We start from the raw sequence: 17,223 nt of genomic DNA, 5'->3' as shown, positions 1-17,223 counted from the left end.
TGTCCCCATCGTCGTGTGTAGTGTTGACGTGCAGGGATCGCTGGTCGGTGCGGACTCGATGGGCTGCAGGCCCCCCCCCCCCACCCATTGAAAGATATCACAGGCAAAAATGCTGGTTTATGGGGAGTGGGAGGTGAGGGATTCTCAGATGACTTGCACAGTAACCTATAGACACACCCTAGGTGCAGCGGGGAGAAATGATGGGAGGCATTTTAGTTTGGGGAGGGGTGGGTTGGAAAGCGGCAACCCTCCTCGTTGGAAAGAGGCGACGATGGGCGATATCATGTCGAGTCTATCAATGAAACGGTTCGTTGCGTCACTCACATAGTCCCCCCTCCAGCTGGTATTCAGATGATTTAAAACCCGGTGTAAAGGGCTGGTTCCACCATAAATAGCAAGATCCGATGCTTGATTAGTTCAGATCGGGCAATGCCTATACATCTAAAAATCTCTAAAAACTCCAATTAGTAAATTAAAGCATCCGTTTCTTAAATAATGTCCATGAATACATTCATTATAACGCGAAGGTAGACAAAAAAAAGCTGGAGAAACTCAGCGGGTTGAGGCAGCATCTATGGAGCGAAGGAATAGGCGACGTTTCGGGTCGAGACCCTTCTTCATTATAATGCGTGGTGTATTAATACATGTACTTTCACATCTATATTTTTGATACATTATAAACCATTAAAAACAATAACAATAGCATCTATTTCTAATTTTAAAATGTTCAAAGTTTAAAATTAATTTGTAATTAATTAATTTAAATTAATTATTTTTTTAAATTTTGTAATAGAGATATTTTTGTTAATGTTTTAATGGCTTAGAACAGAAATGCAAAATCCTTACTTACACACACTTCGGTAGATTTGCTGTGTACGGCTCAATAGAAAGTCACAATTAGAATTAAAAGAATTAAACATTTAAAATTTTAATTTAAAAATTCTAATTTAAATATTTTTTAATTTTCTATTTAACCGTGCACAGCAAATCTATCGAAGTGTGTGCGTGGAGTCCGTGTTTTTTTTTCTCGCGTTATATTAATACCGGGACGCTGATAATGTGTCTCAATTGGTGATTAGACGGCACGGAAGTCCACATCCCGCCTCTGGTGTATTCGGAATGATTTTCGTCAGGGATCTCTTCATAGTTGCAAGGTATCAAGATGTGAGAAAAACACCGCAAAAAAACCCACAACTAAACAAACATTCTTTGTTGAAGGTACACAAAAATGCTGGAGAAACTCAGCGGGTGCAGCAGCATCTATGGAGCGAAGGAAATAGGCGACGTTTTGGGCCGAAACCCTTCTTCAGCTGAGTTTCTCCAGCATTTTTGTGTACCTTCGATCTTCCAGCATCTGCAGTTCCTTCTTGAATTCTTTGTTGAATGCTGGAGTAACTCTGCGGGACAGCTAGCATCTCTGGAGAGAAGGAACTGGTTGACGTTTCAGGTCGAGACCCGGAGAGTATTTCACATTGAGAGTCAGGGGAGAGGGATTTTAGAGATATGGAAGGGTAAGGTGTGAAAACGACAGATCCAAGGAGACGCCAATAAGGAAATGTTGAATGGTTAATTGTTAGCTATGGACAAGGCTTGCAATCAGTAATATTTAATCAGGAGGGCAGTGAAATGAGGGTGGGGCAGCGACGGAGAGGGAGAGAAAGCAAGGGTTAGATAAATCAATATTCATTCGTTTAAGGTATCAGGTTCATTTAGAAAATTGCAACCCTGTATATCCCTTTGCTTGGCGATCGTAGGAGCATGTCAGCGGGCCGGGCAGCATCTGTGAAGGGAAATGTGCAGGCGACGTCTCGGGTCGGAACCCTTCTTCGGATTGAGTGCAGCACCGCCCCAAATACTGTCCCAACTGGAGGCATCGGTAGAGTTGCTGCCTCACAGCACCAGAGACCCGGGTTCGATCCTGGCTACAGGTGCTGTCTGTACGGAGTTTGTACCTTCTCCCCGTGAGCTGCGTGGGTTTTCTCCGGGTGCTCCGAATTCCTCCCACACTCCAAAGCCATACCGGTTAATTGAATTGGTGTACATGTAAATTGGCACTAGTGTGTGTTGGATAGTATTAATGCGTGTGGATCACTGGTCTGTGCGGACTCGGTGGGCTGAAGGGCCTGTTTGCGTGCTGAATCTCGGAGCTATAGGACCTTTGGTCGGGAGCCTCCCACAGACTGGATTTAACAATAGTTGTAGCTTAGCGGAGCTATAGGATCTTTGCTCCCGACCCGAAACGCTGCCTGTATGTCCAACGCTGCCTCCACAAGTTGCCCGGCCCGCTGAGTTACTCCAGCGCCTTGTGTTCTTAACTCTTTCCTGTCCGATGATTTCGAAGGAGAGCCTTTGCGCGAATAATTCCTCCAGTAGTCAGTCCCCCCCCGAGCAAGATTGGTGGAACAGCACCTCATATTTGGCTTGGGCAGCTTACACCCCAGCGGTATGAACAATGATTTCTCTAACTTCAAGTAACCCTTGCTTTCTCTCTCTCTCTCTCCATCCCTCCCCCCATCCCAGTTCTCAGACCAGACTCCCCGATTAAATGTTATCTCTGGTACACAAAAATGGAAGGACAGACTCAGCGGGTGAGGCAGCATCTATGGAGCGAAGGAAATAGGAAACGTTGCCTATCTCCTTCGCTCCATAGATGCTGCTGCACCCGCTGAGTTTCTCCAGCATTTTTGTGTACCTTCGATTTTCCAGCATCTGCAGTTCCTTCTTAAACACAAATGTTATCTCTGTGCGCTCCGTTGTCGCCTCCCCCTCGCAGACAGTGATCTCTATTCGACATTTCCCTTGATTCCTGTCCCCTTTGGTGCCTCGTTATCACACCTCACCCTTCCATATCTCCGTGTCTCCCTCTCCCCCCGACTCTCAGTCTGAAGAAGGCTCTCGACCCGAAAGGTCACCACCCATTCCTTCTCTCCAAAGATGCTGCCTGTCCCGCTGAGTTACTCCAGCATTTTGTGTCCACCTTCGGTGAAAACCGATTATCCGCCAATTATCAGGTTACTGTTTACGGAGGCAGACAAAAATACTGGAGACATTCAGCGGGTGCAGCAGCATCTATGGAGCGAAGGAAATAGGCAACGTTTCGGGCCGAAACCCTTCTTCAGATCCATAGATGCTGCTGCACCCGCTGAGTTTCTCCAGCATTTTTGTGTACCTTCGATTTTCAAGCATCTGCAGTTCCTTCTTAAATACCCCCCCCACCCCCACCCCCCCCCCCCCCCACACACACACTCCTTACACCCAGGAAAAAAATTGCACTACTATGACTGTATGCACGTAAATATATTTATTTATTGCTCATATTCTATGTCGCTCTTCTAGGGAGATGCTAACTGCATTTCGTCGTCTCTGTACTGTACACTGCAGAATGACAATACATTTGAATCTGAATCTGAATGTACAGAGGCTTACCAATGCGTTTCCCCTGTCACAACAGCGGACACATTTCTGCAATTAAAAATTAAACTCCATATAATGAAACGCTAATTATCCAGCGACTTAATCTAAACTTGATACGCCCGAATTGATTTATGATTTAACTGTACGACTGTTAAAACGATTTTTTAAAAAACGATAGCGTGTGCTTGGAAGCGTGGCAAGTTACAATACAATACAATTTATTTGTTGTCATTTGAACCTCATTGAGGTTCAAACGAAATTTGGTTTCTGCAGTCATTCACACAAGTAGAAGAACCAAGACACAACACAATTTACACAATCATCCATCACAGCGAATCTCCTCCTCACTGTGATGGAAGGCATAGTCTTATCTATCCAAATTCATGCAGAAAAAAGGGAGAGGGAGGGGGAGGGGAGGGGGGGGGGGGGGGGGGGGGGGTAAGCATGTGATTTTTTTTTAGCGGGCGCTGGAAGTAAATTATAGCGACTCCAAAATTATGTTCTTCAATTTGACGAGGGACAGAATCGGGAAGGAGAAACCTTTAGCAAAATCACAAAGTTCTTGAGAAAGTCACAGCGGTCGTCAAAGTTTGACCAGACACCGTAGTTTCGTTCAGTTCCGTCTTTGTTCAGATAGACAACAAAATGCTGGAGTATTAAAGAAGGAACTGCAGATGCTGGAAAATCGAAGGTACACAAAAATGCTGGAGAAACTCAGCGTCTGGAGAAGGGTTTCGGCCCGAAACGTTGCCTGTCTCCTTCGCTCCATAGATGCTGCTGCACCCGCTGTGTTTCTCCAGCATTTTTGTGTAAAACCCTGGAGTAACTCAGCGGGTCGGGCAGCATCTCTGGAGACAAAAATAATTGATGACGTTTCGGGTCGAGAGACTTAACTTAGTCTGAAGAAGGGTTTCGGCCCGAAACGTCGCCTATTTCCTTCGCTCCATAGATGCTGCTGCACCCGCTGAGTTTCTCCACCATTTTTGTGTGCCTTAGTTTAGTTTAGTTGAAGTCTGAAGAAGGGTCTCGACCTGAAACTTCGACCATTCCTTTTATAGTCACTTTGTGTCTACGTTTAGTTTTAGTTCAGCTTAGTTTGGTTTGGTTTGAATTAGTTTGGTTTAGTTCAAAGACACAGCTTGGAAACAGGCCCTTCGGCCCTCCGAGTCTGCGCCGACCCGTTCTATCCTACACACACACTAGGGACAATATACAGAAGCCATTTAACCCAAAAAGTTGCACGCTAATGGGAAAATAAAAATGCTGAATTATTTTCTTTTCTGTTTTCTGTTTAAGCGACGAAACTTTTACTTAGGACGATTTTTTTATTTTTTGTTTAATTTATAAAATATCAGACCGGTAGATTATTTCTGAACGGGCCGTAGCTGTTAAAAGTGACATTCTCGCTTGACCAACGCGCTTGAGTTAAAAGGCTGATGTCTCTTGCAGGAAGCGACTGACACGATAACATCTGACACCACTGGCCAGGCTGTTGACCTCATCTTAATTCTCCTAATACGAGTTTTAGCCTAAAACAGCTATTTTTCGGTCGGGCGGATCAAATATTAAAGGGGGGAAACGTGAATATAACAGTTCTGTTTGTTACGCTTGGCCTGACCGATTTGTACAAGACTTGGGGCACTGAGTAAAACGGGAAGCTTTCAAGTCTCGTCTCTGGACCGAAACTCACCATTTGCCCATGTTAAAGGAGACGTTAAGAATTTGAAGAATTTTAAAGTATTCTTAACTTGTCCGAGGCGCTCGCTTCGATTCCACACTGCTCGGAGGGTTCCAGCACAAACAGATTAACAACATTTCGGCACTTCAAGAGAGAGTTAGAATGAGCTCTTAGGGCTAATGGATATATGGGGGGAAAGCAGGTACGGGGTACTTATTTTAGATGATCAGCCATGATCATATTGAATGGCGGTGCTGGCTCGAAAGCCTACGCTTGCACCTATTTTTCTACGTTTCTTAATTTATTGGGATCCCGGCCAATTTGCTGAATTCTCCCGATTGTTTCCACTTCCATGAAGATTTAGAGATAAACCTTTAGTCTATAAACCAGCATCTGCAGTTATTTATTTCTACATATTAACTTAATGTTTTGACTGGGAAAGCAGGTAGCTAGATATACATGTGTTAGACAGTGGCCTTTGGAGAATTTATTGGTCGCCTGTGTGTGTTTTGCTTTTAATTCTAGAAAATAGCAGCAATAGACAATAGACAATAGGTGCAGGAGTAGGCCATTCGGCCCTTCGAGGCAGCACCGCCATTCACTGTGATCATGGCTGGTCATCCACAATCAGTACCCCGTTCCTGCCTTCTCCCCATACCCCCTGACTCCGCTATCTTTAAGAGCCCTATCTGGGGGAGTCCAGAACCAGAGGTCATAGAGGGAGTACAGAGAAGGTTCACCAGACTGATTCCTGGGATGTCAGGACTTTCATATGAAGAAAGACTGGATAGACTCGGTTTGTACTCGCTAGAATTTAGAAGATTGAGGGGGGATCTTATAGAAACGTACAAAATTCTTAAAGGGTTGGACAGGCTAGATGCAGGAAGATTGTTCCCGATGTTGGGGAAGTCCAGAACAAGGGGTCACAGTTTAAGGATAAAGGGGAAATCTTTTAGGACCGAGATGAGGAAAACTTTTTTCACACAGAGAGTGGTGAATCTGTGGAATTCTCTCCCGCAGAAGGTAGTTGAGGCCAGTTCATTGGCTATATTTAAGAGGGAGTTAGATGCGGCCCTTGTGGCTAAAGGGATCAGGGGGTATGGAGAGAAGGCAGGTACAGGATACTGAGTTGGATGATCAGCCATGATCATATTGAATGGCGGTGCAGGCTCGAAGGGCCGAATGGCCTACTCCTGCACCTATTTTCTATGTTTCTATGTTTCTATGTCACAGTTTAGGAATTAGAGGTAGGCCATTTAGAATGGGGAGATGAGGAAAAACATTTTCACACAGAGAGTTGTGAATCTGTGGAATTCTCTGCCTCGGAAGGCAGTGGAGGCCAATTCTCTGTATGCTTTCAAGAGAAAGTTGGATAGAGCTCTTAAATGGGGTACTGAGTGTGGATGATCAGCCATGATCACAGTGAATGGCGGTGCTGGCTCGAAGACGGTGCTGGCTCGAATTAACCTTGTGAACCTACGCTGCACTCCCTCAATAGCAAGAATGTCCTTCCTCAAATTTGGAGACCAAAACTGCACACAACACTCCAGGTGTGGTCTCACTAGGGCCCTGTACAACTGCAGAAGGACCTCTTTGCTGCTATATTCAACTCCTCTTGTTATGAAAGCCAACATGCCATTCACTTTCTTCATTGCTTGCTGTACCTGCATGCTTACTTTCAGTGACTGATGAACAAGGACACCCAGATCCCGTTGTACTTCCCCTTTTCCTAATTGGACACCATTCAGATAATAATCTGCCTTCCTGATTTTGCCACCAAAGTGACTAATCTCACATTTATCCACATTAAACTGTATCTGCCATGCATCTGCCCACTCACCCAACCTGTCCAAGTCACTGTGCATTCTCATAGCACCCTCCTCACAGTTCACACTGCCACCCAGCTTTGTGTCATCTGCAAATTTGCTAATGTTATTTTTAATACCTTCATCTAATGTATATTGTAAATAGCTGCGGTCCCAGCACCGAGTCTTGCGGTACCCCACTCATCACTGCCTGCCATTCAGAAAGGGACCCGCTAATCCCTACTCTTTGTTTCCTGTCTGCCAACCAATTTTCTATCCATGTCAGCACTCTACCCCCAACACCATGTGCTCTAATTTTGCTCACTAATCTCCTATGTGGGACCTTATCAAAGGCTTTCTTGAAGTCCAGGTACACTACATCCACTGACTCTCCCTTGTCCATTTTCCTAGTTGTATCCTCAAAAAAATCCAGAAGATTAGTCAAGCATGATTTCCCCTTCGTAAATCCATGCTGACTCGGACAGATCCTGTTACTGCTATCCAAATGTGTCGCTATTTCATCTTTTATAATTGACTCCAGCATCTTCCCCACCACTGATGTCGGCTAACTGGTCTATAATTCCCTGTTTTCTCTCTCCCTCCTTTCTTAAAAAGTGGGATAAAATTAGCTATCCTCCAATCCACAGGAACTGATCCTGAATTTGTAGAACATTGGAAAATGATCACCAATGCATCCACAATTTCTAGAGCCACTTCCTTATGTACCCTGGGATGCAGACCATCAGGCCCTGGGGATTTATCAGCCTTTAGTCCCATCGGTCTACCCAACACCATTTCCTGCCTAATGTGGATTTCCTTCAGTTCCTCCGTCACCCTAGATCCTCTGGCCACTGCTATATCAGGAAGATTGTTTGTGTCCTCCTTTGTGAAGACAGATCCAAAGTACCTGTTAAACGCGTCTGCCATTTCCTTGTTCCCCATAATAAATTCACCTGTTTCAGTCTTCAAGGGACTCACATTTGTCTTAACTAACTTTTTCCTGTTCACATACTTAAAGAAGCTTTTACTATCCGCCTTTATATTCTTGGCTAGCTTACCTTCGTACCTCATCTTTTCTCCCCGTATTGTCTTTTTAGTTTTCTTCTCTTGCCCTTTAAAAGTTACCCAATCCTCTGGCTTCCCGCTCATCTTTGCTATCTTATACGTCTCTTTTATTTTTATACTGTCCTTGACTTCCCTTGTCAGCCACGATAACCCCTTACTCCCCTTAGAATCTTTCTTCCTCTTTGGAATGAACTGATCCTGCACCTTCTGTAATATTATACCTGCCATTGTTGTTCCACTGTCATCCCTACTAGGGTCTTTTTCCAGTCAACTTTGGCCAGCTCCTCCCTCATGCCTGCATAGACCCTTTTGCTCAACTGTAATACTGACACTTCTTCCTCTCAAATTGTAGATTAAAACTTGTCATAAAATGAAATGTGAATTTGGGAATATGTTAGTCACCTGTGTGTGTGTGTGTGTGTGTGTGTGTGTGTGTGTGTGTGTGCGCGTACGTGTGTGTGTTTGCGTGTGTGTGTGTGTTTGCGTGTGTGTGTTTGCGTGAGTGTGTGTGTGTGTTCGTGTGTGTGTGTTTAAATCTGGAAAATATTAGTGGCAAAATTAAATGTAAATTGGGGAAATTTGTTGGTCGTGTGTGTGAGAGAGAGAGTGTCTATGTGTGTGTTTAAGTCTGGAAAATAATAGCAGTGATATAAAATGTGTTTTGTAAAACTCTGTAGGACACCATCGAGGTTTGAGTTCAACGACTTGTTTGTGTTAAATTCTGTCAATGGACTAGGAGTAAAAATGGCATTGGTAACATTGGTGGGGGAAGAAGGCGACGAGACCGTTCACAAAACGAACAAGCACGACCATTTTAGCTGGGTTTATGGATTAGTCCTCATTCCGCTCTGTGTTGAAATAATCTATAGGAAATTTACGGTTGAAAACTTCAAAGGAATGTCAGGACTGAGCTTCCACATTAGTTAGTAGTTGGGAGTCGTTCTCTCTCCCTCTCCCTCCCTCATTTTCTCTCCCCCTCTGCCCGCTAACCCGCCACGACTTTAAATAAAAAGTGACCCACGCTACCTGCGATTGCCTGACCAACGCTCTTTAGGCAAAAATAAAAAAGGTACATGTTTTGCACGAAAGCAGATGATTCAAGCGGGCGACGTTAGAAATAGCACCGTTGCAGGAGCAAGCAAGCCCTTTAAGTGCAAAAAAAAAACCTGCCTCTTACAATTGGTCAGACTAGTTGGCGCCGACAGGTCAGGGCAGTTTGTGAAGCACGACTCGTGGTAATCGACAATGCGTGGAAAAATGGGTTCCTCCTTTTTCCACCCCTTTTCCCTAAGAAAACCAAGTCTCTCGCCATCTCCCCAGTTTTCTGGGATGGCCTCCACGCATCCTTGTCCCTACCCTTACCTCCCAAATCCTTCATGTAAAGGTATTTAAAAAAAACACCCCAGCAGAGCCAGTGAAGCAAATGTTTGACCTATGAACCCTTTGGAGGGGGAATTTCCTTTAAAAAAAACAAACAAAAAATCCCCGACGAAGAGTCGCAGGAGAAGACTAATCATCTTTCGGGTTGTTTTATAAGCTTTCAAACCTGTTTTGCTTTTTTTTTCAGCGGCTCCAATCGCACTTAAAAGCCAACAATGAGTGAATTAATGAATGAATGGTCCAAGTGATTTGGCCATCTCGTCTGGTGGCCAAAATAAAGGCATCACATCAAGCTCGCGTGGTTTATGAACCATTTTATAGTTTTATAAGTGACGGGAAGAGGGGGTGGGGGGGGGGGGGGGGAATCACTTGCAAAAATTGGCATCTCAAAAATCCATATGAACCCACTTTGTTGCGGGGAAGCTCTCAGCAGTCTTGTTATTGGTCGCTATCGCAAATCTGACAATATAAGCAAATGTTAGTTGAAGTTTTTTGACTGTTACAAAACGAAAGATATTTCCCTGATTGTTATTAAACAATAAGCACGTGTTGGAAAAATTATGCAGGTACCAGGGCTGTTAAACCCGGTTTAAAAATCCCTTCCTCCCAGATTTGATCTTGTACACTCGGCGTCTCAATATTATATTTGGGAAACGCGCTATGATTAATAGAGGACTTCGCCAGGGACTGTGTTAATGCGGGTGTATCGCGGTGAATTTACAAATCACGCTATTCTTGGTGATCGCGGCCAGTTGATCCGTGGGTTCAGGTTTACACAGTGTTTGGTGTCTCGGCTGTTGATGCTTTCAATAAGACGCGGTTAAAAAAAAACTACCACCACACACACACACACACACAAAATCGAACTGACCCTTTCAGGACAAATGCCGGACAAATTCGCCGGGCAACAGGAACACGTGTTAGTGAAGGAACTGCGGATGCTGGTTTAAACCGAAGATGGACACGTAAATTGTGAAAGGAGGAACCGCAGATGCTGGTTTAAACCGGAGAGAGACACAGAATGCTGGAGTCACTCAGCGGGTCAGGCAGCATCTCTGGAGAGAAGGAATGGGTGACGTTTCGGGTCGAGACCCTTCTTCAGAACCCCCCAAAAAATGTGGATGGTTTAATTTTTTTGTTGGTGGGCGATGGAGGGGGAGAGTGGGTGAGTGGAAGGAAGGGGGGGGGGGTGTGGGGGGGTGGGGGGTGGGAAGCATCGATTATAGCGGTGACAGGTCAGAGCAGAGGCCGATTGGATCTGTTTTCTTGCTCTGGAGACTGCGATGTGTAATTAGCGGCCAGAAGGCATGTAATTGAGGAGTCACGTGTGTGCCAGGACCGGGAAGGGGAAGGGGAAGAGGGGGGGTGGAAACTGACGAGGCAGGCAGGCGGACCACGCTAGACCATGCGAGCTCTGGCGACTGCTACATTTCTAATCCCCGAATCGCACGACGCTAGATTGATGCTGCCTATTAGCCCTTCCGTGGAAAAAGTTCTCACCGGCCGGGCTTGGACTCAGGGTCCTTTGTGACAATATGGCCGCAGGTAAAAAAAAAATTCTCATTCTTCTTCTGTTGTTTAAAGAGGGAGGGGGGGGGGGGGGGGGATCTCCCTCCCCTCATTTAAATTTTTTTAGTTGTACATACTTTTAAGAGATCGGAGAGAAAGAGAGAGTAGGGGGGGGGAGGGGGAGGGGGGGTGGGGGACCTTTAACAAAATCTATTGTTGTAGACCTTCCAAAAATGTATGTACCCGCCGTCCATTTATTCGTAACTTCAACACGTCCTCTGAGGGCTTTTCAGAGGACTGTCTGTGTGCCATTAAGCAGTCTCTTTCCTCTCCCTCTCTCTCTCTCACTTTCTCACCCTCTCTCTCACACACACACTCTCTCTCTCCCCCTCTCTTTCCTCTCTTTCTCTCCCCATATACTCTCTCACGCCCACTCTCTCTCTCTCTCTCTCTCTCACACACACACACTCCCTCTCTCTCTCTCCCCCTCCCTCTCTCGACCACCCCCACTCTCTCCTCTCATCCCTGTCCCCCCCTCATCAGTTAGTATGAGCAAGGCAACATTATACACCTGCCCCTTAAGTTGGTGTGGAGGACAGTCAGCGCATGCTGAATACCACAGGGCGCCTCTTCGGTTTCATACGCGGCTTACCTAACTAAGCAGAGCCCATATAGATAAATAAATAGACATTTATATGGACAAAAAAATATGTCCCCGCGGTTCACGTTTTGGCGAATGTTGATCGCGACTTGCGAAACGAAAGGGGGAAACTTAACACAAAATAAGCCGGGTTTGTGTGGGAGATGGGATCGGTATTAAAGCAGCCCTGTCTGTGCCGGGAGTTCATCTTCACTCGCGGCCTCAAAGGAGAAGTGGTGAAACACGCATCCCGGGCATCGCACATGGTTTAAAATCAATACAGCACCTCCTCTCCCACACTGACTCTTGCACTGTCCATCTTGACGTAGTGCCACTTTACTCAGAAGCTTATTTGTGTTTTGTTTAATGTAAAAATGCACTTTGTTGATTATCTCCCCGTTTATCCTCATCGGTTAAATTGAAATGTTGTCTTATTTCTCCTCTCCCCACCCTCGTGTGTGTGTGTCCATGTTACTGTGTGTGTGTGTGTGTGTGTGTGTGTGTGTGTGTGTGTATCTATGACTGTGTGTGTGTGTGTATGTGTGTCTTTGACTCTGTGTGTGTGTGTGTATGTACGTCTGTGTGTATGTACGTCTGTGGTGTGTGTGGTGTGTGTGTGTGTGTGATGTGTGTCTATGACTGTGTGTGCATGTGTATCTGTGTGTGTGTGTGTATCTATGTATATGTCTGTGTGTGTGACTGACTGTGTCTATGTGTGTTTGTTCGTGTGTGTATGTGACTGTGTGTGTGTGTGTGTATATATATGTGTGTGACTGTGTCTGTGTGTGACTGTGTGTGTGTGTGACTGTATGTGTGTGACTGTATGTGTGTGTGTGTGCTTGTCCAGGAGGGACGGGTAAAGGAGATGGCGACGGAAAAGGACGTTTGAGTGAAAAGGACGAGTGTCAGATTCAGCATGGAAGCGGCCACTGCAAGTGGTTCAACGTTAGAATGGGATTCGGATTTATCTCCATGGTATCCCGCGATGGGAACCCCTTGGACACACCAGTCGATGTTTTTGTACACCAAGTAAGTTGCACAATCCCGCAAGGTTCATTCATAAAGTCTGTTTGACCTTTGGAGGGGGGGGGGGGGGGTTTTTGTTAAAAACTCAATTGTCAAATCTTCTCTTTACTGAATAAATTGCGATTGATTTTGGATCCCGTTGTTGGATATGGATCTGGGTGCTTTTTTTCTTTCACAGAAGATAAGACAAAAAGCTGGAGTAACTCAGCGGGTCAGGCAGCATCTCTGGAGAAAAAAGGGAACAGGTGATGTTTCGGGTCGAGACCCTTCTTCAGACCCTTTCAGACCCAATAACCCTTTCTGGCTTAAGTCCTCCCTCCACCACCTCCAGTTTAAATTCCATTGGGAATATTTTGGAGGACCAAGAAACCAAGAACCAAGACACGTCACCTAGTCTTTTTTCTCCAGAGATGGATGCTGCCTGTCCCGCTGAGTTACTCCAGCTTTTTTACTCCAGTGTCTATCTTCGGCGTAAACCAGCATCTGCAGTTCCTTCCTACTCCTTTTCACACGTGTCCTGTGATTGTCCGTATGTGTGTGTGTGTGTGTGTGTTGGTTTTCATCAGTTTAAACTCTGGAATCAGAAATGCCGACGATTTTTGATTTCCGATTGCACGGCAGAATATGTGGCGAATATGCCTTTTCATTGTACCGCCAATGTTTGTACTGTCCATTACACGCGACGAGTGAATGGCGTGTAAAAAAGAAATCGCACCCGCACACCAATAGTCCATTTCTGTTAGTGCACGTATATTGAAAAAAAAAACCCAGGCCAGGTCAAAGGTGAAAGGCAGAAATGCCTGTCTCATGGTTGGTTGCATGGGGGAAAGAATTGAGAGTTCAGATACAGTTAGCTTTGGTAGGCATTCTTACATTGTTACACACGCCAGCCACCCTGATGTTGATTTCTCGTGGCGAGCCCTTGTTATAATGTTGTAAACTTTCTTACTGCCACTCTCTCCCTCGGATGCTTTTGTTTTGGGAAGAGCAATTAAGTTTGATTGAATGATCGATATTTGTACCGCCTCGCTGCTTGTGGTGCACTGTGCGAAATATTCGTAGCCTTATTGTGGTATCGGAGTTGGGGCTTGCTGAGATGATGAATGCATGCAATTGCCGACGTGGAATGCAGTTTACACATAGAATGAATCGGCCTGTTACAATCAAAAGAGATTTACAAGAGTAAAATGTTCATTTTGGAAGTGAAACGATGGTGACAAATCTACACCGTGCCTTCCTTGTGGCGAATATTGCTGTTTCTATCATTCAATCAATTTCCATTTGGAACTTGTGATATTTTTTCCCCACCCGTCTGTACGTGTGTGTGTGTGTCTCTCTCTCTCTCTAAACCTTTCTTGGGTCATTAAGTGCGGGTTTACGACCTCGTAAGGCTGCTTTATGGACGAACACAGCGCCAAGAGAGAGAGGGGGCGATGTTTGCGGGCGTGTTGGTCGGTCGATGTGCCACAGTGGCTTTCACTTCCATTGCCTTGCGACAGAACCGGGCTGTGTGCAGTCTTGATTAGAAAACAAAACGTCTTTCTTTTTGAGTTCGGGTTTCCTCCTTAGCCTTATCACTACGCAGAGAATTAACATTTTGAAACGGGGAGGGGAGGGGGTGTGGGACTTTTGTCTAGTGATCGAATCCCAGTGTGTGTGTGTGTGTGTTTTTGTGTTTGTTTGGTGGCAATGGCTTGAGTCGGGTTTGAACGGATCTCCAGTGGCTTTTGCAAGACAGCAAATCGCGTTCGCAATGATTGGGTCGTAATTCTATGTATTTATCTTTAGTGGGGAAAAAAGTGGAAATGGGACTTCCACGTGGTTATTGCCCCCCTTTAAGTCCAGCTGCCAAAGTGATTTCATGCACTTTGCCTTGGTGCAGTGGCGCAGCCGAGGATTTAATTGTAGTTTGTTACAACCGATTTTAGCAAATTAAAATGACAATGAGCGAGGGTGTAAACTCGTTCCCTTCACTTGTTAGATGAGATTTCGAGTATTTTCGTTCAGACAATGATGTGTACAATTATTAAGGAGATCATCTTAAACAAGTTTTCTTTTTAAACCTCCTTCACGTTCTCAATTATTGCGGAAATGGTCAATTATTTAATCGTTGTATTAAGCTGCGATTTTATATAGCGTGACATTAGTTCTGTGCTGTAGCGATTTTGTTTTAAAAAAAAGGGTGTTTTGAGAAATGTGTTTCGTTTAAATGCATTTTCATCGTTTCAGTTGTAAAACAGTGATGAATGTGTTTAAAAAAAAAATGTATTTTGTGTAAGTGAAACGCAATGATTTAAATACTTCTTAGATGTCACGAGTTTTTATAGAGCTATCTTGTACATGACCCGGTCAAATCTATCATCAGAAATCGGCCTCTGTTTCTTGTTCAATATTTTGAAACGGATGGAGTTTAAAAAAAAGGGTTATTTAAGTGAGTTGGTGTAAAAGTAGCAAGAAATGAAATGTGTAGAGAATCAAATTCAAGCTATATTTGAACATCTAAAATTTTCGTCAAGTTAGTTACCGAAAAATATTTAACAATGCAAACAGCTGGGGAAAAGAGGTCTAATTTCGGTATATTATGATAAAACAAAGCATCTGCTGCCAAATGATCATTTGCATATCTTTGGGGAATTTCAAAAGGTTTCAATCAAACACAAACATTAGCTTCAACTAATTCATGTGAATTTGATTTGTAATATTCATTTCCTCCAAGGTTGTGTAAATGAAATACATTTATGATTTTAAAGTTCCATTTCCAGGTCTTTGCAGTTGATCAGGGCTCGGTGGTGTTCATTCTACGTTTAATTTTAAGGGAGGTGTTTGATGGTTGATTTTGATGGATGCTGTGTCTTGGAGTCATAGGAGAAACAGGCCCTTTGGCCCAAATTGCCTACATGCTGACCAACATCTACACTACACTAGTCCCACCTGCCATATCCCACAAAACCTGTCTAATCCTATGTCTTACCTGTTGATTCTTGGCTTCTTGTCTTAAAATAAAAGGCACCAAAGAATGTTTGCTCTATGTTAGTAAATGTGCTGAACAAGTGTATGAATACATGACTGAGCAGGAAACAACACAAATCATGTTCAAGGTACACAAAAAAAATCAGTGATGTCCATTTTCAATTTACCAAAGTTATCTTTCTTAACTTTATTTGGATATGCTCATTTCCAGCCTTACAAATAACAGTTCAGTTTAGTTTATTGTCACGTGTACCGAGGTACAGTGAAAAGCTTTTGTTGTGTGCTAGCCGGTCAGCAGAAAGACAAGGCATGATTACAATCCAGCCATCCACATGATAAGGGAAAAACGTTTAGTGCAAGGTAAAGTCTGAACAAGGAGAGTCCGAGGGTCACCAATGAGGTGGATAAGAATTCAGGACTGCTTTCTAGTTGTGGTAGGATGATTCAGTTGCCTGATAACAGCAGGGAAGAAACTGTCTCTGAATCTGGAGGTGTGAGTTTACACACTTCTGTACCTTTTGCCTGATGGGAGGGATAAGCTTACTTGAACGTAAGCAATCCTCTTTTCAAAGATGTTAACATTGTATCCTGAGAGATTACGAAAACATCTCCAAACAGTGGAACATTCAAGATTCAAGAAGGAACTGCAGATGCTGGAAAATCGAAGGTAGACAAAAATGCTGGAGAAACTCAGCGGGTGAGGCAGCATCTATGGAGCGAAGGAATAGGTGACGTTTCGGGCCAAAACCCTTAGAAGGGCCCGAAACGATACCTATTTCCTTCGCTCCATAGATGCTGCCTCACCCGCTGAGCTTCTCCAGCATTTTTGTCTACCTTTGTGATTTATTGTCATATGCCCTGAAATGGAATAATGAAATTCTTACTTGTAGCAGCACAACGATAGGTAAACATAGTCTTCTGTAAAACCCATAATGAAAAACGTTCAGTATATATGCGTGGGTTTTTTCCAAGAACATCCTCACACACCCCAAAGATGTACAAGTTTGTAGGTTAATGGGCTTGGTATAAGTGTGAAAAGTGTCCCTAGTGTAGAATAGTGTTAATGTACGGAGATCGCTGGTCAGTGCGATCAAAGCTAAAACCCTAACCCTAATCTGAGGAAAGACATTCTTGCCATAGAGGGAGTACAGAGAAGGTTCACCAGACTGATTCCTGGGATGGCAGGACTTTCATATGAAGAAAGACTGGATAGACTCGGCTTGTACTCGCTAGAATTTAGAAGATTGAGGGGGGATTTTTTAGAAACTTACAAAATTCTTAAGGGGTTGGACAGGCTAGATGCAGGAAGATTGTTCCCGATGTTGGGGAAGTCCAGAACAAGGGGTCACAGTTTAAGGATAAGGGGGAAATCTTTTAGGACCGAGACGAGAAAAACATTTTTCACTCAGAGAGTGGTGAATCTGTGGAATTCTCTGCCACAGAAGGTAGTTAAGGCCAGTTCATTGGTTATATTTAAGGGGGAGTTAGATGTGGCCCTTGTGGCTAAAGGGATCAGGGGGTATGGAGAGAAGGCAGGTACAGGATACTGAGTTGGATGATCAGCCATGATCATAATGGCCTACTCCTGCACCTATTTTCTTTGTTTCTATGTTTCTATGACAGTTCAAAACAGAAGTCAGACTTCATTTTTAAGTTTTGTGCAGGAAGGAACTGCAGATGGTGGCTTACATTGAAGGTAGAAACGAAATGCTGGAGTAACTCAGCGGGACAGGCAG

At 44.3% G+C, this 17,223-nt stretch overlaps 1 protein-coding gene across 1 annotated transcript in view; it reads left to right on the top strand.

Moving 5' to 3' along the window:
* The first annotated feature begins 10,541 nt into the window (after window positions 1-10,541).
* Window positions 10,542-17,223, top strand: part of lin28b (lin-28 homolog B) — a 208,844-nt gene continuing 202,162 nt past the window's right edge. Inside the window, exons 1-2 of the mRNA XM_033021922.1 lie at window positions 10,542-10,887; window positions 12,339-12,520. Coding sequence (XP_032877813.1) covers window positions 10,878-10,887; window positions 12,339-12,520 — 192 coding nt within the window. The 5' untranslated portion in view covers window positions 10,542-10,877. The remainder of the gene's footprint in view (window positions 10,888-12,338; window positions 12,521-17,223) is intronic.

This window comes from Amblyraja radiata, chromosome 5 (assembly GCF_010909765.2).
Source record: "Amblyraja radiata isolate CabotCenter1 chromosome 5, sAmbRad1.1.pri, whole genome shotgun sequence".
Taxonomy (NCBI): Eukaryota; Metazoa; Chordata; class Chondrichthyes; order Rajiformes; family Rajidae; genus Amblyraja; species Amblyraja radiata.
This window is presented reverse-complemented; position numbering and strand designations above follow the sequence as displayed.